General features: G+C 47.9%; 1 protein-coding gene across 4 annotated transcripts in view; it reads right to left on the minus strand.

Moving 5' to 3' along the window:
- ANK1 (ankyrin 1) overlaps positions 1 to 24,292 on the minus strand; it is a 189,724-nt gene extending 165,432 nt beyond the window's left edge. For 2 of the 4 annotated variants that reach the window (XM_039853545.1, XM_039853546.1), the window contains exon 1: positions 23,913 to 24,291. In XM_039853545.1, the coding sequence (XP_039709479.1) occupies positions 23,913 to 24,038 (126 nt within the window). In that variant the 5' untranslated portion in view covers positions 24,039 to 24,291. Of the gene's footprint in view, positions 1 to 23,912 lie in introns of all 4 variants that reach the window. The other 2 variants (XM_039853549.1, XM_039853548.1) reach the window with 2 other exon arrangements.
- Between the last annotated feature and the right edge of the window lie 593 nt (positions 24,293 to 24,885).

Genomic DNA, 24,885 nt, shown 5'->3' on the forward strand with positions numbered 1-24,885 from the left:
ATAGAATTACCAAATGATCCAGTAATTCCACTTCTGGGTACATAAAAAATTGAAAGCAGGGATTTGAACAGATATTTGTATACCATGTTTATAGCAACATTATTCACAATAGCTAAAATATGAAAGCAACCCAAGTGTCCACCTTGCTTATCCATTAATAAACAAGATGGTGTATATACGTACAATAGAATACAACTCAGTCTTGAAAAGAAATGAAATTCTGATACGTTACAACATGGATGAACTCTGAGGATGTTATGCTAAGTGAAATAAGCCAGCCACAAAAAGACAAGTACTGTTTGATTCCATTTATATGAGGTACCTGGACTAGTCAAAGTCATTGAGTCAGAGGGCAGAATGGTGGTTGCCAGGGCGTGGGGGGAGATGCGAATGGGGATTTAATAAATTACAGAGTTTCAGTTTTGGAAGATGAAAAGAGTTCTGGGAATGAATGGTGGTAACGGTTGTACAAAGTGAATATATTTAATACCACTGAATTGTACACTTAAAAATAGTTTAGATGGTAAATTTTACGTTATGCGTATTTTACCACAATAAAAAGGGATGGGGTAGTTGGGATAGTCATGCCCAGCATAGATGGTCTCATAAAAATTAAGTGAGATGCGAAAGTATCTGGCACACGGGGAATGCTTCCTTCCCCGCTTCCCTTCCCTTCCTTTCCTCCAGTCATACAAATGCATGTAGTTGCCCCTAAAAGTTCCAGCACAGAGGCCCGGAGTGTGGCGGTGAGGCTACTGGCCAGGGATTTACGCAATTGGCAACCTGACACAGAGTCCCCCCTTTCAGAGCTTCCGTTTCCTCATCAGTAAATAAGAGGAGGCCCGCTACCAACTCCGAGAGTTGGAGATTCCAGAGCCTGGGTCCCTCTCCAAAGACAGGCAACAGTTTCAAGGTGACACTGTCCATGGCTTTCAACCTCTGGTTGAATTGTGTTCCCCCGCAAAAAAGATACATTGAAGTCCTAATCCCCAGTACCTGGAATATGACCTTATTTGGAAATGGGGTCCTCACAGAGGTAATCAAGTTAAACAAAGTCGTTAGAGTGGGCTCTAAGCCAGTGACTGGTGTCCTTGCACACAGGGGAAATGCGGACACAGAGACAGGACACACACAGGGAGAAGACCACGTGGACATGAAGGCAGAGATTGGAGCGATGCATCTACACGCCGGGGAATGCCAAAGATTGCCAGCAAACCACCTGAAGCCAAGAGAGAGGCCCCAACAGATTCTCCCTCTCTGCACTCAGAAGGAACCAACGCTGCTGACGCCTTGATCTCAGACCGCTAGCCTCCAGAGCTGTGAGACAATAAATTTCTGTTGCTTAAACCACTCAGTCTGTGGTACTTTGTATGGCAGCCCCAGCAAGCTAATCCACCATGCATCTAAGAGCCTTGATAGAAAATGTTTGATTGAAATCTGTGAAGTTCCAAAGAGCTATCTATGGTAGCTGCCATGGAGCAGAGGGCAGGGGCTGTGCTGGCTGTGGACCCATGGATCTTGGAAGCCCAGTGCAAGCAGCCCCAGAAGCCCCCTACATGGGTCTTGGCTTGGGAGGAGAACCTCCCTGGGGTGGGGGAGGGGAGAGTGCAGGAGAGGCACCCACACTCCAGGCGACAGAGCCTCAGCAGCCCCTGATGGGTTTATTATTTATAAGCTGCCGTCATCACTTTGCTCAGTCTAACTCGCTTCAGAGAGTTTTTAATATTTCAGAAACAGACGAGCCTAGCATTGCCCAAGCTATTCGTAGTCTTAGTCATACTGAACACTTCCTGAGAAAGGATGCTGCAAGATGCCTCTGACTTAAACATCTCATCCATGCTGCAGTGAAAAGAAGCTGAACCCCTGGTGGCTTCAGCACCCCTAAACAGAGCTTGAACACAGCAGTCAAGAGTGGCATGGCCACAGCTGAGAGGCCCGGCCTCCGTGAACCCAGATATCACCCTTCCATCCATCCTCCACCCAGCCCGCCACTGCCCCAGTGCCACTCTGCACCAGGCACTGGGCCAAGCCCTCTTTGCATGTTATCTCATTGACTCCTCCAGTGCTGATAGTTCCCTCATTTCAGAGGAGAAGAAACTTGTGTCCAAAGAAGTTCAATAATGTGCCAGAAGCCACATAGGTGGTAGTTTGAAGCCAGGATCCTAATCTAGTTCTAATCCCCAAAATCCCAGCTTTTCCCTACTAACTAAGCCATATTTCTGGAAGGTCATTCCAGGTGAAGGTGATAGGTCCAGGGTCACAGACCTAAGAGCCATGGGGAGTACGTCCAATGTGGATACATGATCGGTGCACCTGGGGTGTGCGCCAATGGGGTGGAGGCACTCACTTTATAATCCTCAACCTAGATTATAAGGGAGTTTAAGTTGTTTCGTTTTTTTTTTTAAAGGTGACATACTTGCAGAAATTCTTAATAAAGCCTCTGAAAGATGAGAGGTTTGCTCAGGTCTTCCCCTGGAACGATCTTTAAGAGATTGGCTAGGGCTTTCCTTCCACTGCCCCGACCTGAGAAACACTGAGATCCCCGAGTCTCGGCCACAATCCACCCTCAATTGGCTCTGTAGGCTCCAGGTCTCTGGTGACAAAGGCAGAGATGTTTGTGAAGAACCACCAGTGACATGGCTTATGGAAACAGAGTATTAAACTCTCAATCCTTTCCCACTTAGAAAAATCTCACACACAATCGCACTGCAGAGGGTGAAAGCCTGCAGCCATCAATGTGAAAAGGGCTTTGTTTTCTGGGACTATAGATCCTACCCGTGTGAATTATAGTTCATTTTCTTTAGGAAAAAAAATCACTATTCTATTTAAAGGATTTGATTGGTTTCATCTATAAAGAAACAAATGACTAAATTTTTTCCCCCTTGCCTCAAAGTTTCATTTGATATCATTATTTCTAACCATGTTTTGAGAGCCTCTCAGAAGAATGCTTTCTAAAGTCATATTTGATCCATCGCATCCTGACAATGCCATTCTCTCTTTGGGATAGCTTCTCTCTCCAGGTCTCATTTTCCTTATTTGTAAAATTAAATGATAATATCAACCTCCATAAGTTACACTCTGAGCACTTACATAAACCAGGCACATTATATTCACGATCTCATTTAATCCTCACAATAACCCTACAAGACAGATATTATTAGTGTCATCCCCATTCTGCAGAATAAGAAACTGAGGCTTAAAGGGGTCAATTGGCTCATGGTTGCAAGTGGCGGAGTTGGAATTTATATCTAAGCTAGCCCTGCTCTTAAACCTGGAATCACAATGCCCCTCTGAGGATTAGATTAAATTAAGAGAAAGCAGACCAGAGCTCTTTGTAAACTGGCAAATGTCAGGCCCAGGTTGACAGATATTTCTAGGGATAGAAAGGACTACTACGACATCAGGCAGCTCTGGAACAGAGTCCCGTGCCTTGCCAGCTTCAGAGCTCGGCAGTGAGGGACCTCTGAGGACCAGGACACTGCAGCCACCCCTTCCTTGAAGGCCTCATGTCTTTTTTAGGGAAATTAGGCCATGAGCACAGCAGTGACTACGCCTCTACCTCAGGCCTTGGCTGGACATGTAACTTTGGGAGCCAAACAGTTGTAGCCAAGCTTAACACCAACACCTTCCCCAACACACACACATAGATATATATGGGTTTGTAAGTACATGCTTGTACACATAACTGGGAGGGGTGGGGCCTTGAAACAGCTCACATTTTGGACATTTTGCAGGTAGGGGGAAGGGCAGTTGCATTCTGGGGTTAGTGAGGCATGAGAACTGCACCCTGAAATGTCTAGGGGGCACCCTCATCAGACTGCAGCTATTGCAGAAATAGAGCATCTTGTGGCTGCCTTCGGAGAAAGGCCCACTGCCACTTATCAAGGACCAGTAAGATCTTAGAAACGCCTCTATTTCAGTTCTTATCTTTTTTTCATACCCATCATAATTTTTTTCTACTAAATGAAGTTTAATTTAGAAAGGTTGTATTGGGCCCAGGCAAAGGACAATGAGTTATGGTAAGAATTGTCGAGCAAAGTAATAGTTTCCTACAGTTCGCCTGCTCATTTTTGCAGCACACCTAGGCCATGTATCCACCAGCATCCCTCCGGCCCATTGTGATACTGGGTAAACACACAACGCATTGTACTGGAGCAGGGGAACATGAGGTACAGGAGAATTCCCTCTGCCTTTTTCTTTATCTCCAGGCGTGGTGTGCTAACAAGGAGGTGAGAACAAATGCTTTTTTCACTCCCTGACTGGTCTAAAACAAGAAGGCCCTGGAGTGCCTCTGTCACAGCTGTCCACTCTTCAGCACTAGCAAAGGAAAAATTTGTGCCTGAGAATTTTGCATCCTGAACTCTGGCCTCCTCATTTCACTCTCATTTTACTCTGCTTCCCCTTTACTGTCATGACTTCCTGCTTTTAAACCTCCATTTCTCTAGTATGACTGACCCTCCCAGGGCTATTCCTCCAGGCATTTACATTTAACCATGGATGTCCAACCATGAGGCAAAATGCTTCCTCCTAGCGGCAAGACGCTCAGGATAGGAGGTGGGAGTCCGAGGCGGTGGTCCAGAGAGGAGGCATATTTCCTCCCTGAGGCAGACCTCCAGGACACGCTACTTTAGTCCATTTAGCCTGGGATGGCAGATGGGAGGGCACAGAGCTGGGCTGGAAGGGACATGGGGGTGACCAGGTCCCCCTCTTCCTGCTCCTTCTCTCCCTTATCCTAAACCCCAAGTCCTACAGCCCTGCTCCTCCAGACTCCAGTGGCCCAGAAGCTGAGGCTCTGTAGCTCCTTGGCTCGTAGTGTCAGCCATGCCAAGCTCCAGCACTCAGGACCCAGCTCAGAGGCTGGCAGCAGTAGGCTGCCGCTGAAGAATCTGGGGCAGGAAGGAGGAGGGCAAGAAATGCACAGCATAGGTGGGAGTGGACGAAGACAGAATCCTCAGCTCTGGGTGTCCAGAAGTCCTGAAGAGAGCAGCCACTGGCCTCTCCACACAAGTTAGATGCATAACCTAAACACCGATTACTGGAGAACAGACAAGGTGAGATGAGAAAAGCTACAATGACCTAGCTAGGTGGAACCTCGGTTTGACCTCAAATCCATCCAAGTGCAAGATTCTGGCTCTTTCCAACGGGCCAATAGCTTCAGTGTAAAGCCTCCACAATCGAAGACATCCGTACACATAGTAGGTAGACACTTCCAAAGTCTAGTTCACTTTGTCTATCATGCCAGGTGTTCCATAACTGCTGACTGAATGACTATCCTTCCGCCAGCCTCTCTTCCTAAGCACGCCAGGAAGGCATAGAGGCTCCAGTGCAGATGACCGATTCCCTAAATGACCAATTCACCATGGGGGGCCTCTCTCTCAGAGGGACAGCAACACTTTTCTTTGTTCTTTTTGCTGTGTTCTTAGATGATTTAATATTGCAAGACCCAGGGGTTGGAAGGCTGCTGGGCAAGAGAAGGGTGGCCCAAGGGCACCTGCTTGGCTTTCAATATTCAGTTGCATCTGAGGCTCCCCCTCGGGCCCACACACTGCAAGGCACGCACACAGGCGCATGCTCGCTCCCGCGTTCGGCCCCTTGAGGGTCCGCCTGGGCCACTGCTCTCACCTGGTGCTAGCTGCCCAGATCCAGAAGCCCACCTCCTTTTCCACAGGCTGCAAGTGGCCACCACAGCTCTGCTCCTGATCTCAGTGTTTCTGCAGGCGCCAAGGGAAAACTGATCCCACCGGCAAGGACCGGATCCCCAGCCTCAGGTAGGCCGCCAGCGGGGCCACCTTATATAAACAGCGGCCCCAAGGGGTTCCCAACAACTCTCCCCGTGGTGCACTTCTGCGGGGAGTATCCTGGCCCCCAGCTACCTGTCCTTGTGTTCATGCCGGCAGCTGCTCAGCGCCACAACCCCAGGGAAAACAACTGACATTGAACTTGCAAGGCAGAGTGAGTTAGAGGTAAGGGCACGCATTTAACATTTTCTTTCAACCTCCAGTCACAAGGAGAGGTCAAGAAGGAATTGATGACCTATTTTACAGGTAGGAAAACAGGCTCAGAGGAGCTAAATCAGCACATGGTACAGCTCAGATCCGGGCGGAGGTCTGTGCAACACCACTTTCCTTTAACATCTCTAAGAGATCTGACCTCCAACCTGAACGCTGAAGGTGCAAAAGAAACCCTCTAAAACCCCCTTACCTAACTGATCCTCCTTGGATTGATAGATTTTATTAAGGAACCAAGACAGCAAATGTGTGGATAACAGAAATCCTCCCATTTCTCTATGTACCACTTTTAACTCTTCCTAGTGAATTTGCATGGTTATCTCATGTTTACAGGAATGATCCATCAGGGTTTCAAACAGGCTTCTTGGAAGGTTTTCTTTTCCATAAAGGCCATTTGATCAATGTGAAACTCAATGCAATTTAGTGGAAAGACTCATATTTAAAACTTAGCAAATCAAAATCATTTCTGTGTCCAATTTTTTAGAAAAACAAAGATATTTTATGGAACTTCCATGATGTCATAAAAGTACCCCAGGAAAGGAATCCCCAGGCACAACAGAGGTCAGAAAATCGAGACTCTAGCTGTAGAAGCACATACGTCCCTCCTGACCAGAGAACTCCAGGCTAGGGCAGGGAGTGGGGTCACTGAGAGGCAGGACAGCGTGGTCCCGGTGGCACACCTGTGCTCCTGAAGGAAGAGGAGCTAGAGGCTGACCTACTGGCCTTCTCACCAGAAGACACACGAGAATCTCACCTTTAGATAGGTTTATGGGGAATTGTTCATAGAAGGCTCCTCTGGACATTCCAGCTGCCATGGCCAAGGTTAACTGGATAGAAAAATACAAGTGCTAGACCATGAAGATAACCTGATGGCCAGGACTGGATACATAATTTCTGCGGCCCAGTGCAAAATGAAAATGCAGGGTTCCTTGTTTCAAAATGACAAATCATTGTTTTAATGACGAATCGTTTCAACACAGCAGAGCATTGAAGCAAGCTCAGGGCCCTTCTGAGAGCAGCACCCTGCACGTGAAGCCAGCCTTGCCCACGGCTCAAAAAAAGGGGGAGGTGGGAACAATGTTTGGGAATGGGAGCCACGCAGAAATCAGACCTGTGTGACCTGGGAAATGTAACCTCGCCACCTGAACCTCGGCACCCTCATCCAGGAATACGAGGATCATGTCTCTGGGCGGCTGCCCTCACGAGTTTATTGTGAGAGATCAAACGAGATAATGAAGGTGGAAGCGTGGGGGAATGCAAAGGCACAACACAAATATAAGGGATCACTGTTATCCACCCAGACCAGCAGAGCTCTGGGATTTCTGAAGAACATTGACATTCCCTGGCAATTAAGTCAAATTAACATAATTTAAACAAAACATCTAATTTTAGCTATGTGTAACAATTCCCCCTCAACAGAACAGACACTGCTGCCTCTCATTCGAGGAGTGCAATGCCAGAGATGCAAGAAGGAAACCAAACCATTCTGACACAGGCCTTTTTACCCAGGCAGGCATCAGACTGTTTCTATTTTCACAACAGAAAGACGTGCTCCTGGATGGCTTCTACTGCATCCAACTGCCAAGCTATCCTGCTGGCCCAGCTCCTCAGAGCTTCCCCAGCCACTGAAGAGGATGCAGCAACCAGAGCAGCCCTCTGGGACCAGGCCCACAGCAACTCCCCTGCTGGAGTGGGAATCAGAAGCCCCAGGTCCTTTCAGGGCACTGGTCCTACAGCTTCAGTCTTCTTGTCTGTGAAACAGGAGCGATCATGCCTATCCTAGCTCTCTCCCTCGAAAGATTGTTTAAGAAGTTAGCGATGATCATGCTCTGTGCATGTGTTTAATGTAAATCGCCAGATTCATTCATTCAACTAACAGGTTCTAGGGAAGCAAAAGTTTGTGATGACCAAGGTCTAGCCTCTGTGCACAGTCTAACAAGGAGAATAGTGTTTAATCCAGGAGTAGGGAAATTGTACTCAAGGGCCAGATCCAGCCTGCTGCCCGTTTTTGTACAGCCCACAAGCTAAGAATGGTTTTCACATTTTTAAATGGTTGTGGGAAACAAAGAATAACATTTCGTAATGTGAAAATGAAATGAAACTCGAATTTCGGTGTCCACGAATAAATTTTATTGGAACACAGCCATACTCATTCATATGTGTGTCCTCCATGGTGCTTTTGTGTCATGATGGCAGAGCTGAATACTTGCAACACAGACTAAAAAATATTTACCACGTGTCCTTTTAATGTAAAAAATTTGCTCACCTCTGATTTAAACAAACAAAGCAATGGGTGCTGTGATAGTGAGATTAGCAGTGCTGATGGAACGAAAAAGAGGGAGCAATTATTTCTGTTTAATGAAGTCAGAAAGGCTTCCTGGAAGAAGCGACATTTTCTCTGGATTTTAAAGATGAATAGAGGTTTATTGGGTAGCCAAGGGGAAAGGGGTTTTGGACTTTGTATCCAGAATTGCCAGTGTGAAAAAGGCATAGGGGGGCGGGGGGCGGTATGGCAGCGTGTAGGAAATGGCCCGGCACGTATTTAAAGGAGACGAAGAGAAAGAAAGGAAGGAAGGAGAATAAAACCAAAAAGATAGGCCTAAGCCCAGTATGAAGAATTCAGTGTACCTACAAAGGAGCTTTTCTTATTCTCTTTTTTCCTAAGTAAGAAGCACAATAAAATAGTACGTAACTAAGATAGATGACAGACAGTCAGATAGACAGACAGACTGACTGACTGACTGACTGACTGAATGATTGACTGACTGTGTAACTCAAGGGGCAATCAGACCTTGCATCCAAAAAGTACTCAGAAGTCTCAGGTTCAGGTCTTGCTCAATGCGAGAGGGCCCCGCCCCTGCCCAGGCCTCAGTTCCCATCTGCAGAATAATCAGATTGTACTTGATGAATATGCCCCAAAGGCCGAGGATGCATGGAACAAATTAAGTATCCACATCAGGCCACAGCTGGCAGCCCATCGGGCCCTGAACATGCCCGGAGCTGCATGTGACACCAAAGAGCACTAATTAGGGCAGTGGGACGAGAACCAGTTTGGAGTAATCTATCCAGGACACATTTCCTACCACCAAGCCCAGAGAGGGCTCAGGCTTCTATGCCCAAATCGAGCTCCCTGGCCTCCTCCTCCCCTGCAGAGGCGTCCCGAGGCTCCCAAATCATTTAGCCCCTCCATTCGCAGTACAGAGGGCCACTTCTGATTTATGTACGTTTTTCCATGTGCCTCCTTTACATGGTGGGGTTGTTTCCACGTGGAACAAAAAAACTAAAGTCCCTCTTTCTTTCTCTGAGTCCATCGTACCATGTTGTACTCAAAGAATCATGCCTTGTATGGGCTGGAATTTCATACCAGAGCACAAAAGAGCCAAGGCTGGAGACCTGCTTCTTGTATTTGCTTGGCCACTAAAAATAGCTGCATGATCTGGACAAGTCATTTCCTTCCTCTGGACCACAGTTTCACCATGAAGGGAATGGGGGATGAGACCTCCAAGGTCCCTTCCAAGATGCTATGTCAGCTAGCCTGCTGCAGGCCTTCCATACGACAGTAGAAAAAACTGAGGCCCAGAGAGGTGGAGTGATTTTCCTAAGGCCACCCAGCCACTTCCTGAGGGGCAGAGGCAGGACCATACTTAGTTCCTAACATTCCCTTTCCAAGGCACTGGTCATGCACTGCCTCATATGTATGTCTGTATCTATCTGTCCATCTGCATTTCCATTTCTATCTTTATATCCATATCTATGGTCGTGGTTCTTTTGGGGGGGTGGGAGGAGAATGTATGCCTTCTCTCCCCAAGTGGGGATGGTATTTTATCTTATAGAGTCAAGGGAACTGATACGTAGAATTCTCAGCAAGCTCTAGGCTGTTAAGTGCTTTTAAAATATTTTTCATTTTTTGCCCCTCATTTTTTCTTGTTTAGGCACTTTATTTGATTTTGTTTAACCCTCCCAATAGCCCTAGAGGCAGTAAGGTAAAGGTTTTCAAATAAGGTAGCTGAGGTGAACCCCAGCCCTGGCCCTGATCAGAGTATGACCGTGGGCAAGTTACTTAACCTTCCTGAGCTCTCCAAGGTCCTCACCTGCAAAGCAGGCTGTTCTCCCAGCCCCTCGGGCTACCTGGGTTCCAGTGAGTAGTGTGCGGGTCAGAGGAGTCCCTGGCCTCCCCTTCTCTTCCTCAATGGAGAGAACATCAGCACCCGTGGCTGGACCTCTCTGTTTTTCTGCTGGTCGCTGGGTAGGTAGTTGATAAACGAGAAAAACAGAAAATGACATGAATTTCAATCCACGATACCCTGCATCTGCTCCCACCTGCTCGTTATAAAAACCAGGACCTTAGCGAGAGACAGTGCAAGGCTTCAAGTCCAGCACTTCTAGCGGTGTGAAACATGCTTAATCTTCCCAAGCCTTACTTTGCTCCCTAGTGAACTGGGGAACCTGATACCTGCTTCTCTGCAGGGTTGTTGGGAGGACAGCGAAATGACACACTGGACACGTTTGGTGATCTGAGCTCTGTGTAATGATGGCTTCGTCCTCGTGGCACCCACTCCACTGCTCACAGGGCTCAAGGCCTGAATACCCAGGGGCTCATCTTCCAGGAGATACAACCACTGGAAAGGGCTCTAGTTCAACATCAGCCCGGACCTGGCCGTCCCCTTCCTGGGACAGTTCTCTCCTCTCTTTCCAGGCCAGGCCGAACAGCCACTGGAGAAGATTAGACAGGTTTTCAGCACCTGGGGCTTCCATTAAAACCAGGGAGCACTGCATTCAGGGCAGAGAGGGCCCGCAGGGCAGAGACTGAAATCAGAAAAGCATTTCAGTTGGGGCTGAATTGGGGTACTGACCTCTCTGAAAATACTGACTCCATGGAAACTCAGTAAGTGACTAAGCTAGGATTTTCCCAAAATGTGCAATTCATTTCTAAAAGACAAGTCTCTAAAAACCACACCATATATCCCATAGCGTATCACCTGTTCTTTGGGCCATGGGTTTGCCTGGGTCTGCTTTCCAAGAAAACACAGGAGAGAGGGCTACTCGAGTCCCCTCCCCAGCTGGAATCAGGGCCTCCTGTGCTTCTTCAAGCTCCACAGGAGGAGGCTAGCTTTGCTCATAACCTTGAAAGCAACCTGATGTGTGACAGACCCAGTCACCTTGCACTGAAAATAGAAGGCACTCTGTCTCCTGCATTTTCTCTATTCACCTGCAGCAGGTACTCCCTGACCTCTCAGAGGTTATTCTTTGTTGCAAAAGTAGAAGGAGGCATCCTACTGGGAGATTTATAAAGTCACAGGGGTGCCTGATTACACAGGCTCTCCAAAAACACACACCCAAAAGACCAGATCTGTTAACCTTGAGCATGGCGACCTTCCAACAGCCCATGTGGCCCCTGCACTTTATCAGCATGCCGTCCTCTCCTTGATCTGCTCACTGTAGTGTCAGTGTTGTAGAAATAATCTGTTGGATAGAATGAGTATCGGCGAGCCAAACCTGAACCCTATGCTGGGTGATCTTTCACACTTTCGCTAACACTTCTGTGCCCTGCAATCAGGTATCCGTTAGAGCTGGACCACAACACAGGGCGATCTCCTCCATCCAGATTTTCCTTCCAGCACACCTTAGGCCAGGGTAGCTAATTGGCATCTGGGAACTATTTTCTGTGGCCTTGTAAATTCACATAATCACAGAATTATGGGTACCCCCAGGAGAGGCTTCAAAGCCCTCTAAACCAATCCTCTTTTTTTAGAGGTAGGGAAACTGAAGCTCAGGGAAGTGAAGAGAACTAGAACTTAACCCGAGCTCTCTTAACCTCAGGGTCTGTTTTTCATCCACAACCACATGTAGTTAATGATCACAAATCTGAGGGGCGAGATCCAGATCATACATACACCAGCTCCGTTACTTGAGAAATGCAAGGCAATACATTCGTTTCATTTCCAGACTGGGTTCATAATCCTGTGCTGTTCTAGGACTTAGTCGAAAGTACCATTAGTTTTAAAAAGACTGGGGAACTCCCTGGGACCACAAAACGTGTCTGAATGGACACCATCTCGCCAACCTTTTTTTCAGGTTAGGCACCCCTTCTCTAGCGTCCCTGACTCAGACACAGGAGAGCTTCTTGGAGGAGGTAAAGCTAGGCCTTAAAGGATAAGTAGAAATTAGACCGAGTTCCGGAGAGAAGGGAACAGCATGTGAAGGTGCGGGAGCAGCAAAGCACCATCACTGTGGGAGCATGGTCGGGGGCTGTGGCGGGGAGGGCTAAGACCCCAGGGATAGGCCGATCCTGAACAGCTTCAGAAAGCTGTGGGAAAGAGTTTGACTTTTTCCTAAAGGCAGTGGGAAGTAACTGATGGATCTTATGAAGGTGAGTGACAACTATCAAAACATGTTTGAAAACACGTGACTCTTGATGCAAAATAAAGACCGGATTGGAGAGCAAGACCAGAGGAAGTAAATGCAGGAATGATGCTTGGGCAAGAGCAGTGGAGATGCAAACAGGGGCGGAGAAAGATGGATTCATCAGAACATCCGTCGAAGTTCTTCCTGAAGAACCTAATGATGGCATAGCTTTTACCTAGGTACAGAATAGTGAAGAATGTGTTTTCCAGCTGCCTCATTTCAGTCCTGCCGGGTGAGGAGCAATATTGACATGTGGGTTAACGCGCTAGGATTCATCTACAGAGCCTCGTAATCCAGATGTCCTTCAAATGAAGTCAAAAGGCTATATGATACATGTGACAAGCAAGAAGATGATGTGAAAAGAAAGACAAACTGTTTGACTAGGGTTTGCTCTACCTAAAGTAGATGGTGAAACACATCTGCTCAAGAACTCTGCCATAAATAACATCATGGTTCCCAAGACATTGCTCAAAGTCAGGCACGGGGTCCTTTTCATTGTGCGCTGCAGCTATCCTAAAGCAAGGAAGATTCTCAGACTGAATCCATCCCACACCTGGCCCCACCCAAGGCATCCCCCTGCAGGCCATAACCTAGGATCGGCAGGGCAGCGTCCTTATTTCCAGCATGGCAGAGACCAAAACAGCTCTTTCAAAGGGCATTAAAACAAACTTGCCAAATCTCCACACCAAAGGAGAACCTAACATCTCCATAAATTTAATATAACTCTACGGACATTTCAGACATTGACGCTTTTTTGACTTGGGCTGTTTCCGATTCTTTACTTTAATTGAAGTTTTAGATCAGGTTCACATTTCTCCACAGTCTTTCCTAATTCATTTAAGAAATTGGCAGCTATAGTAGATGAGTACTCTCAACCTTGGGATATAACCTTGACGGCATCTCTGGAAAGGAACTCACTATGTTTAAATGATACACAAGGTGAGAATTTAGCTAAGTAGGCCCAGACTTTCACCTTTTAAATCTCATGTAGGGTTAAAGAGGAACACTACGGTGGTCACATTTTTAAAAATTTTTATCTATTCAGTGCTCTGGGTGCAGACATGTGCTTCTCTGTCACTCACTCCCCCACGTCCATAGCCTATCAATGCCCATTTTAACGGTAGGAGGTGGGTGTGAGTGCGGACTGAGGCATTGGAGCAGGCATTTATTGAGTGCTTACTACATTCCAGGTGCTTCACACATATTAATTCATTCAACCCTTCTAACAACCCATGTGGTTGTGCAATAGATATTATTCTCCCCGCCTTACAAATAATAAAACGGAGACTCAGAGAGAATAACTGAGCAGCTTTCTCAAAGTCGCCCAGCTAGTGACACCTGAGCCAGGACACCAACCCAGGGCCACCTGACTCCACCCACTTTCAAAGCCTGCATCCCTTCGTGGCTGCTTCGACATCACCATCAAAGATGACCTCCTGACACACACTAAGGTCCTTTCCATTTTTTGGTCACTTTGCCCACATACACACTGCAATAATATGGGGCAGGGTGGCCTACCCTCATCTAGGATTTAGGAGGCAATGTTTAAAATGAATTCTGACAAAGGAGCTGGCGTTAGTGTCTGAGGCGAGAGATTCAGCAGACGGGAAGATTTAAAGGCAGAGAAAGCACACATATCCAAAGTACTAGAAGAAGTTCAGAGTACAGCTAAGTGCAGCATGTAGGAAAGAAAGAGCGAAGATGAGAAAGGCGGCTATGGGCTGGATGGGGGTCAGGAGGAGGGCAGGAAGCCAGAATAACAGCATGGACTTTATTCTAAGGGCAATTAGGAAGCCGCTGAAGGATTTGAAGGAAGGAGTATCAAGATCTGATTTGCATTTTTGGAAGATCACTCTGGCAGCAAAGTGGAATATTAGACCCAACACACACACATTTTCAAGTTGGTTTACAATGGATGTCTTCACATGCCAAGACCCGACTGCCCAGACTTTCAGGACCACACTCCAGCTCCACTTGAGCCAGTACGTTCTGTTACCTACTTGGCTCTAATCCACATCACCTTGGAATTCTTTATTGAGGGGTGTAATGTCATCTATAAATTCCAGCTTTCATCTCCAGAAGATGCACAGGCGAAGAAGGATCTGGTTACCCTCTTTGACGAGCAGGGCATTCTGTCTTTTCTTTTAATTACATCACACTTTTTAATTACATTATATCTAAGCATATTCTTACTTTTTATTAGAAGCACAGGCTTAAAAACGTATTCTTTTAAGCATCACGTTTAGTGAGTGAAAAGCAGTTCACCATATGGGTGATGGCGCCAAAGTCACTTGTTTAAGAATGAGTTAGACCTGCCTCCCTACAGCCCACCTCCTGCCCAGGGACTTGCTTTCCTGCCAGCAGGAGCGTCCACCAGTCAGATTCCTTAGTTCCCACAAGGCCCTGTCAGCTCTGTCACGTGCTAGTGCTCTATTTAAAGCAATCACTCAGAAGATCTGCACTCCAGGAGAGCTCAGACCTGAACTGACTGCTTCTCCTTTCCACCACAAGCCTGACAGATTCTGCGATATATAACAACACGTCTATTAGCTCTCTCCCTCTGTCGACTGAGAGGCCCAGCAAGCTACCTAACAATATATTCCAAAAAAAGGACTCATCATTTTCTTCCTAACTTGTTCCCCATCCTCTTTCTTAGCTCAATGAAAGGTACCACCAACTAACTGCCCCAACACCAAGTCAAAAATGAGGTCCCATAAACAGTTAATCATACGCACATATATATGCGAGTATGTTACCATATATCAAAATGAAACCTACAGCATCATCCTTCACTACTTACTTGCACCCACTTTATCACTCACAAAGACCAACGTCCTCAACCACCCAAATGCCTCCACTTTGTCACATGCTCTCCATCCCCACCAGTCACCCCAGCTCAAGCCAACCTATCCCTCAGCATTCTAGATGCCCAGCTCACCAGAGTCACCCCACCCCAACCCACTTCTGCACTGAAGGCAAAGTAACCTTTCAGAGTTCTGCCTGGAGCCCCTCAGGGCTTCTTCTGCCTTTGGACCTGGGCTAGGCTCTGTCTCAGCTCCCTCTCCAGCCTCACCCTGCCCTTACTCACTCTGCTTTCTTTGCTCCTACTCTTGGGCCCACAGTTCCCAGACTACCTCCTCCTCCAAACTCCATTTACTCACCCTGCACACATGCTCTTGCCTCAGCTGAATGTCCTGCTCCTAGTCCACCAGGCTGACACCTAGCAATCCATGAAGACCCAGACTCCACCCCTGGAAGCCTCCCCAGGCCCAGTCTGGGGCCCTGGCCAGGCTCACTTCCCCCGTAGGACTGGCCACAGTGCTAAATTCAACTCCTTACTTGCCCACTTCATTTGGGGAATTGAATACAGAATAAATAAGTGAATACAAACCCTCAACTCCCTCACTTCTTTCCTTCATCTACTGGTGTGATTCTCCCTTAGTCTTGCCACATTCTATCAACTTGTTCCTGTCAGTCTGTTATCACGGAGGTTCTCCAATGAGCTCCATGCAAGCTCCACTTGAGGGGCCCAGCCCTACCCACCCTAGCATCCGATTCTGCAGCGGAAGTAGGGTAGGTCTGCATGTAATAAGGCTTCTGTCTGAGGTGGTTCTGACACTAGCAAAGCTAAAGGGCCACTGGGCCCATCTCTCCCCTCCCTCCTTCCCTGTGGGTCTCACTTTGAGTATTTGGGGTTGTCCCTTCAATCTCAGAATTGGGTTTAGGAGGCATCGTGCTGGCCAGTCCATTGCACCTCCTTCTCTTTTCCTATAACGCTTCCTCTCATTTCCTCTCTATCTCTCCCCATTCTATTTTAATGACATTCTATGCTTTCTAATCTCCTGTGCCTGTTTTCTCCCTGACTGCATTCCTCTCTGTGAGCACTACTCATCCAACTTGACTTCTTAGGGGCAGGAAATGAGACCTCAGGGGCCCGAGGGATGGCCGTGGGAACTCCAGGCAAGAGTTAGGCCGCGCTCATCTTCTACTCCTATCTGTTCCACACACTGAACCCCAAGTCCGGCTTCTGGCAAGCACTTCACATAAAGGCCCTGGACCTCAGCGGTCCAGGAGTTCCTCTATATACTAAGTAAAAGTCCCAGATCAGAGGAAAAAAATGGATGACAATAGCAGAAATGCTGTTATTTGGTATCTATATGCTACATGTATAATATAAGCACATTATTAAACAATTATATGGAGACGATGCTGACTATGGTTGGTTAAGAAATCTCTAAAACAGAAAGTTATGAGAGAAATAACTCTTTTGAGGCAGACAAACCACAAACAAAACAGGTAAGCCTTGGGACGCAGTTTTCAGGCGCTCTTTCGTCTGGCCTCTTGTCTTTAGTCAGGTGCCTGGACAGGGTGCTCACTGTCACTCGGGCTGCTCCTGAGTCATACAGAGGAGCCTTTGGACACTCCCGTTCCACCTGGAATCCGGGAGCCAGCATTTCTGCCCTGAGTCCACATTACCTGCCTCCGCTCTGTCTTGGGTTACTTCTTTCTCTGGCAGCTGTCCCACTAATTTGCAAGTCCTTCATGTGAAGGCAGGAAAAATATCAGTCCAGACTCCCCTCTCAGTGCCTAGCATGGCCTTGAATCTACTGAGGGTCCAACAAATACCTAAGAAGGCAGCCTAGTGCAGAGGTCTGTGAATAAGCTTTGAAGCCAGGTGGATCTGGGTTTGAGGTCTGGCTCTGCCTTCACCAGACCCTTGTTTGGAGGATCCAGTGAGGTAAGGCCTATGGGGAATGTGGGTTCTCAATAAACACAGACCCCGCCTTTGATAAACAATGAAAGTTGTTTTTGCAGTTATGGTTGTCAATAATGCTCTGAAATAGATAAAAATGTATTAACTAAAACTGAGAATGTATTACAATCTCAGCAAAAATATGGAGAAATTTTCTTTGAGGGGAAGCACCCAGTCACATTGAAAGGAAATATGAAAAAAAAAAAAGTTTTTTTTAAAAAACTGGTTGGCCATTACATCTTCTTTGCTTTAGCTTTGAGGGTCCATAACACAAGTTCTCCTTTCTTGGAGGATATGCTTGCATTTCTACGATGCACGGTCTACCTGAAGGAGCATGATCTGCCCATAACACCATGTGCTCCATTATCTGTGATATTCCACACCCCGGACTTATCGGCGATGGCTCTCACAGGGATGATGTTCTCAGAAAATGTAGGAACCACTTTTATGACCCCTTTTGATATATAGCTACAATTGCCAGGCAAGACTTTTAATAAAGCCCATCTCAAAGTTATAGACTGGATCCATGTAGATAACTAAGCCTGAGATAATAAATCTCATCAAAATAAAAAATTCATTCCTTTCTTGAAAATGAAATGAAGATATAATTTAAAGTATCCCTTTCTCATTTACCAGCACTGCATTAATAATGTGCTGGCCTTCCCAGGCAAACATCAAGATTTCACACTACCACTGGAAGACTAGCCTGAGCTTTGGCATTGCATTTGTTAGAAAAAAATAAGTTAATTGACAATCATGTTATTAACTATAAGCTCTTGAATAGATGGGAGTTTTAAATTTTAAAAAGCACAACCTCATTTGATTCTCGTCCCTATTTTACAGATGAGGAAACTGAGGCTCAGAAAAATTCAGAGGCTTTTTCATGTACATGTAGCTGATAAATGTTACAGCTGAAACTAGAACCCAGGTTTCTGACTCTTAGCCTAATGTTCTATAAGAGGGAGACTTTTGAGATGCTTTTTGAGAACCAAAAATGGAGATACAGAGCCAAGCAAAGCTCATTTGCCTTTTTCAAAAACCAAACATTGATGACAACAGACTTTGCTTTAGTCAGAATAATTCAGGGGAAAAAATAGATTTATTTGGTTCTATAGAGCCAACTCTTCCAAAATCAAATAGAAAGACCAAGAAAAAAGTCTGAGCCAGTTAAATGTAGCTTCTGAATCAATTCAAGCCATAAATATTTATTGAAGGGTTATGTGCAAAGACTCGGGCTTTGGCTTCAGGGAGCTTACAATCTAGTAGAAGGGATAAAACAAGGATGTCTTTCTCTGTCTCTCTGTCTCTTCTCTCTCTCTCTCTCTCTCTCTCTCTCTCTCTCGCTCTCGCTCTCGCTCTCGCTCTCGCTCTCGCTCTCGCTCTCTCTCTCTCTCATGCACGTGCGCTCCAGAACTAAGGCCAGGCCAACATAATGCAGAGTACAGAGAAAGACTGGTGGAGGTGATGAGGAGGGGCATTCAGGAAGGGTTTCCCTAGAGTGATGGGCTTTGATAGGGAAGAAGGAAGAAATGGATGACAGATCAGCCATACAAAGGCATAATGAAGGCAAAGCATGAGAATGAGTTAACATATGTGAAAAGGGCTTGGCACACAGTATCCATTCACCAATGCTTGCTCATTTTTAATGGAAGGAATGGGAAGAAGGTCTTAGACTAAAGTTAAAACAAAACAAAATTTAAAAAAAAACATTGCCATATTGAGAGGAAATAGGCAGAACTGGTGAGCAAGCAGTTTGCTGGGGTAAGCAAGAGAACAGAGAAGTCCCGGAGGCTGGCTCGAGGTCCCCTTCACAAGGAGGTCACTTGCTTCAGGCTCGGAATTTCGGCTACTGCCCCACTTACTTTGAATGGTGGCTGTGGGAAGCAAATAATGTGCAAACCATATAGTTCTGGACATAACTGGGGGTGTAACATATCTGCACACAAAAACCTGCTCTTCTGGCCTACCGGACGGTTGCGGGGGGTGACAGGAGCAACCAGGGAACAGCCCCCACCACCACTGCCTCTGCAGCAGGGAGGGAGGACCTGAGCTGGAAGATGGACATAGAGCAGGCAGGGAAAATTCCCACATCTTCAGCTACTGCCAGTATCTCCCAGAGCACGAGAGAGGCAAGGCCAGTTCCATTTTTTGAGGCTCCCAAGATACTAGAATAAGAAGAGATGCCAAAGCAGGGTTACCAAAGTTGTGGTGTATTTTAAAGGCTCACAACTTATAAATTAACACGTTTAATAATTAAAGTGCAATGCAACACAATTATACTATTCAAAAGCCAAATAGAGACTTTATATACAAATATCAATTCATAGTACAACATATACTAGTGATGTGCTTTAGGTTTAAAGATATGTGACGAACATCGTTCTCTTTTGATCCTGTCAGTTAAACTCATTTGGAGATAACAGAAGAAATGTAAATTTGAGGCTCCTTTACAAATGGGCGATGTGGGCCCATATAACCCTCCTGCTTAATGTCCTCCCTTTCACCTCACTCTTACTCAATTCTCCCCCACCCCTGCCCTCCATCGACCATCCTGATAAGTCCTGGCCCAACCACTCCAGTCTTACTCAGGTACCCCCCAATCTGCCCAGTCACTGGATCAACCAAAGACATATCTGCAGTCCAGGAGCACGGCCTGGTCTAGCTGCGCGAGGAAGGCTGAGGGTTCTTCTGGGAGTGCTGCATAGACTGGAAAGACCGCCGGCGCTGCCTGCACAGCAAAGTGGTGATGGCCAATTTCCACTCCTGGGCTCGCTTTTTCCTTTCCACGCCCTCCTCTGCTTGGCTTCTTGGGGCCCTGTGCAAACACTGCTATTGTTCCAAATGGCTAAAACCACTTGACTTTTAGTGCAGCAGAGACCCTACAAGGAACTAACTACATGCTCTGTGGTAGAATTCACTGCACCAAAAAATTAGATGGTTCCACTACCTGCCTACAAATTTCTATTGCTTTGCAAATGATGAGAAAAGAAGAAAACATCAAGCTTTCTTCAGATTTCCCTGAAAGACAGCCAATAAAAGAGTGTAGTGTTCCCCTGAGTACATGCCTATGGCCAAGACAACATCTAGGCAAACAGAGACAAATACATGGATCCATTCATTCAACCATTCATTCCATGTACATTTATTTATTGCATGCCCATTGTTTGTCAGGTAGAGCTAGGAAATGAGTATACAGCTATGAATAGAACATAATCTTTTCCTTCACTAACTTCAAGAAGATGAAGTAGGTGGACAGAACGAGGGACAAAGAGAGAGCTCGGTAAACACTATCCCAGGGTACCTAACAGGTATTGCAGGTAGCAGGCTTAGAGTAAGCCCTTAAAGTGCGGCTGAGATGCTACCTCCTTCCTTCTCTCTCTGTCTCCCTCACCTCTTCATCTTTATCCCATTTCTTTAATTCTGCCCTTCTTCCTCTCATCTATCTCAGCCTCACTTTCTCTCCAACCTCCTTGCCCTCCTCTCCTAACCTCGAGCTCTGAGTAAACATAAAAAGCACACACATTCTTATGCCCAAGGCTCCTAGAATGACAGCCCTAGAAGGCTGTCATTCTTAATGTAAATGTCTGCTTTACACATACTTTGCAATTTATTTCCACCCAAGCCTTCAGAAGCAGGGAGACTTATCAATAAATATTATAAACACTGGATTTTATTCTTTTTTTAAAAAGCTGCAGCTTCACCGGCAAGCATTGGACAAGGATATCTGCTACACTAACAGAAAACTGAATGGAGCCCCAGAAGAATGCAGGCGTTTTTAGAGCTTCAGAGTTTTAGCTCAATTCCCTGTGTCGAGGTGGTTTCTATCTGTGTCAGTCAGTGCGTCACAACATCAGCCTCCATCCCCCGTTGCACAGCTCCCCTTTGCAAGCGCCTTCCCACACAATATCATCAACTGTAAAACTGCAATCACCATTGAAGTTACAACCACGATTATTTCTACAAACGGAGAGGGATGCAGTTCTGCTCAGTCAGTCCCCATTAAGTAGGTTACCCATGGGACAAACACCTTTCCTTTTAGTAAATTCAGGATGCCTTTGGCTCAGCTATATACATTCACTTGAATTACCAGTTCGCTGGAATTAAATGTTTATTTGCATGCATGAAGTTCTTTCTTCATGCTGATGTAAGGGTGGTTCCACAGCATCCCCAAAGTCTGTGGTGACCAACTAAAGTCCTCAGCTGCTTGATTTTAATATACTTTGCCTTCAAAAATTACTTTACTTGTGAAAAACGGGTCTTAGACTTCACCTTATATGAACCTTCAATTTAGCCCCCCGGCCATCTTCTTTAGCCCCCCTATACGAGCTTCCTCTGCCTGCTCTAAATATCCTCTCTGCATTTCTCTGCCTCCCTCACCTTTCCCTCCAGGGCTTTCCACTGTCTTGTGATTTTGTATTTTGTTATAAATTTTAACTCTATTCTCTGAGATGGCTCTCAAGGCCATGCCAATGGCTTTCACAATATTATGAAACACAAAAGAAGGACCCCCACACCTGGCCCCATACCATATCCCCCTTTACCCAAAGAATCAGCTCTAAGAGTTTAAGTCATCGCTATCACTTGGAATTAAGATTTCCTTATTGTTGTATCAATCATAGCACCCAAGATACTGCATAAAATAATGAAAATCTGTATGGAAGATTTTTGAATGCCTACTGACGCAGTATGCTGTGACCAGCTAGTAAAACGACATAACACAACTCGGGGGGAGGAGAATATATTATCATCTAGCACTGAAAACAGAAATAAAGTTGACTAAAAATGTTAAGATTAAGACCAAAGGAGTAAAAGAATATTGAAATTGCACTTTTATATGCATGTATTACGCACAGTCAGGATTCAGGGTTACATTAAAGGGAGTTTCATAGAATGAAAAGAAATCAAAGAAGAGAAGGGAGAGTTTTCTTTTGACTATTGCTCAAAAAATTATTTATGGTATCAAGAGCATTAGGGAAGAAGCTCGAGAACAAGAAGTGGGATAAAAACATTGAGTGAGCAGTCTGGGAGAGAGGATTGGCTTGGCTCCTAAAGCAATAGGCAGGAATGGAAATTCAGAGCATGCCTTCCTAACAAGAAGTTTACATTCATGCCAAGAAAGTGGGCGAACAGGGACAGATATAACCAGACATCCCCCTGCCTGACTCACAGGATGGGCTCTGGGACTTCAGACCCCAGCAGCAGGACTTGATGAGATTCTCTCTCTAAGTGGCATCAACCCAAACTCTGATTCACCATCGGTTTGGGGAAGGCCTTTTTTTTTTTGGTCCTGCTAAAGGGGTGGTGCTTTTGTGAAACTACTATTTACACACAAGATGGCAATCCCTTGAGGGAGAAGGGGCTGTCTTTTGAAGGGGTATAGCACGCTGGTTACTTCGATTACAATCAGAGAACCTCTCTGCCCCTGTGTCACATCTCTAGGAAAAGGCTGGATGTTGGTCCTGCTGACCAACTGGTAAGTGGAGTGGAACCCACAGGCAGCCTGTTCCCCACACTCTGCTGTCAATGCAGGCTCCAAACTTCTTTCTAAAAGTGTGACAATTTAAAGGGGGAAAAAACATTTCCTTCTCAACCAAGACCATGCCTTCGCCCTGGAACCTCGAGGGGCCCCATTCCCTGGCAAGGAGACTTTGCAGCGTGCTCTGCATTGACTTCTTCAGATTAAAATGGCTTTCCTGAAGCTGGAGTTCAGCCTATCACCAATTCCCGGAACTGCATTCCCATACCCCTGGCCTCCTCCACGGTGAGAAGGTGGAGGGCCCTAAAACACCTCTTGGCTGGAGCCCTCTGCCCAGTTAACTGCCCCCTCCCTTCACAAAGGTATTTCATACTGAACAGTGTTTCTCACCAAAGGTGTTTTTCACTAAAGGTGCTTTGAATAGGGGGAAGGAAGACCCCAGACCCGAAAGAGAAGTGTTAAACACAGCAGCAGTTGCCCTGGGTGATTGTGGGGAAATAGCTTGTCTCCACGCTCCTCCACGAAGAGGCTGACCTGTTCTCTGACCAGGCCCTTGGGCCAGGCTGGACAGCACCTGTGTCTGACTTCCAAAGGAACTTCCCCTTGGCCATCGGTCGCTCATCTTGAGTGATCCGAACAGAGACGCTGCCAAATGCCCCGGGGTCATGCCTTTCTGCTGCTGACCCAGAGGGTTAGGAAAGGCGCCTTCTGGGCTCGAAAAGGGACAGGGAAGGACAGGAGCCCCTTCATTCAGAGACCTGGGAACGATGCTCTTCGCGTCGAAGAATGGGTCACCGGGTAAGGCGCTGGGCAGAGCAGCCTCCGGGGCTCAAAGCTACATTTACCCAAACCAGCTTCCTTGGAAAGCCAGAGAGGCGGTGAGCTAGAGCGTAGCAGCCCACACTACCCGCCTGCCGCCGGGAAGGCGGAAAAGTTCCTCCCAGAGCGGCGCGGGCCTGCCAGCATCTGTCCAAGGTGCTGAAAGGTCTCCACGGGAGGCGGGCCGGCCAGCTTCTGCGCGCCCTCCGCCTCCTGGCCGCCTGCTCTGCCCTTTCAGCCTCCTGCCCTGTCCTCTTCCCGCCGCACCGAAGCTTCTTGCTCTTCGCTCCTCTTCTCCCGCCCCGCGCCCTCCACTCTCTGGCGGTATCAACTCCGCCGGCTCCCGAGCCCCTGCGCCCCCACCTCGATCCTGGTCGGCCGAGCACCTTCCCCCAGCAGCCACCTCCAGGGAGCCTCTGCCTCTGGTCTGTCGCCGCCGCCTCCCTCTTACCTTCTTCTTTCGATCACGGGAGCGGTTCCTCCGCTTCCTGTTGGATTCCTCCTTCTCCTTCTGCTCCTGGAGGGCCTGCGCCTCGATGTCTTTAATTTTCTTCAGCTGTTTGGCCGCTTGAGCCATGGCGGGTCACGGTGCTCCGGTCCCCGCCTCCCGGACCCCTCACACTTGGCAATCCAGGTGGCGACACCCTCCCGAGGAGGATAAAAAGGAGTCTCTTCTCCGCTGATGGGGGAGCTTCTTTCCCCGCCGCGGGAACGATGCGGCTGGGTCGGCGCGGGAGGCGGCTGTGAGCCCCGCAGAGGGCGAGGCGCGCCGCGGCTGCCCGGCGGTCCCGGATGGCGCCTCCTGCCGCGGCCGGAGCTCGCTCGCAGGCGCCCGGGACGGGCTCTGGGCTCGGCCCCGCCACCTCCCTCCCTCCTTCCCTCCCTCCTTCTCCTGCGGCGGCGGCGGCGGCGGCGGCGGCGCGGGGGGCGGGGGCGGGGAGGCGGCTCGTACTGCGGCGAGCGGCGAGCGGACCGGGAAGGAGGCGGACTCCAGCAGTTAACGCAGGAGGGCGCGGGGGCAGCTCACGGCCCGGGGGCCCGGCCGGCCCGACGAGGCTTGGCGTGCTCGGCACCCGCGCTGGTGCATTGCGAGCGCCTGGCTGCAGGCGGGCGGGCCGGCCGGGCTTCCACCACTGCAATGCCGCCGCCGCCGTCGGGTCGCGGGGAACAAAGCCAGCCGGTCTACCCAGAGCCACTGGGGCGCCGCGGAGGACCCTGCCGCGAGTGGCCTCGCCGCGCCCGGGGGCGAGGGGAGGCTACGGCAGGCGGCGGGCCCCGCGCCCAGGCGACCCCGCGGACCAGCGCGCCTGGAGGCGGCGGCGGAAGCGACAGCATCGCGGAGCGCTGAGGCCCGGCCCGCGTGTCCCGGGAGGGGGCGGGGGCGGGCCTGGGGCGCCCCCAGGTGGCGGCTGCTGCGGGGCTGC

The sequence above is a fragment of the Pteropus medius genome, unplaced genomic scaffold, assembly GCF_902729225.1.
Source record: "Pteropus medius unplaced genomic scaffold, Ma_sr-lr_union100, whole genome shotgun sequence".
NCBI classification, from domain to species: Eukaryota; Metazoa; Chordata; class Mammalia; order Chiroptera; family Pteropodidae; genus Pteropus; species Pteropus medius.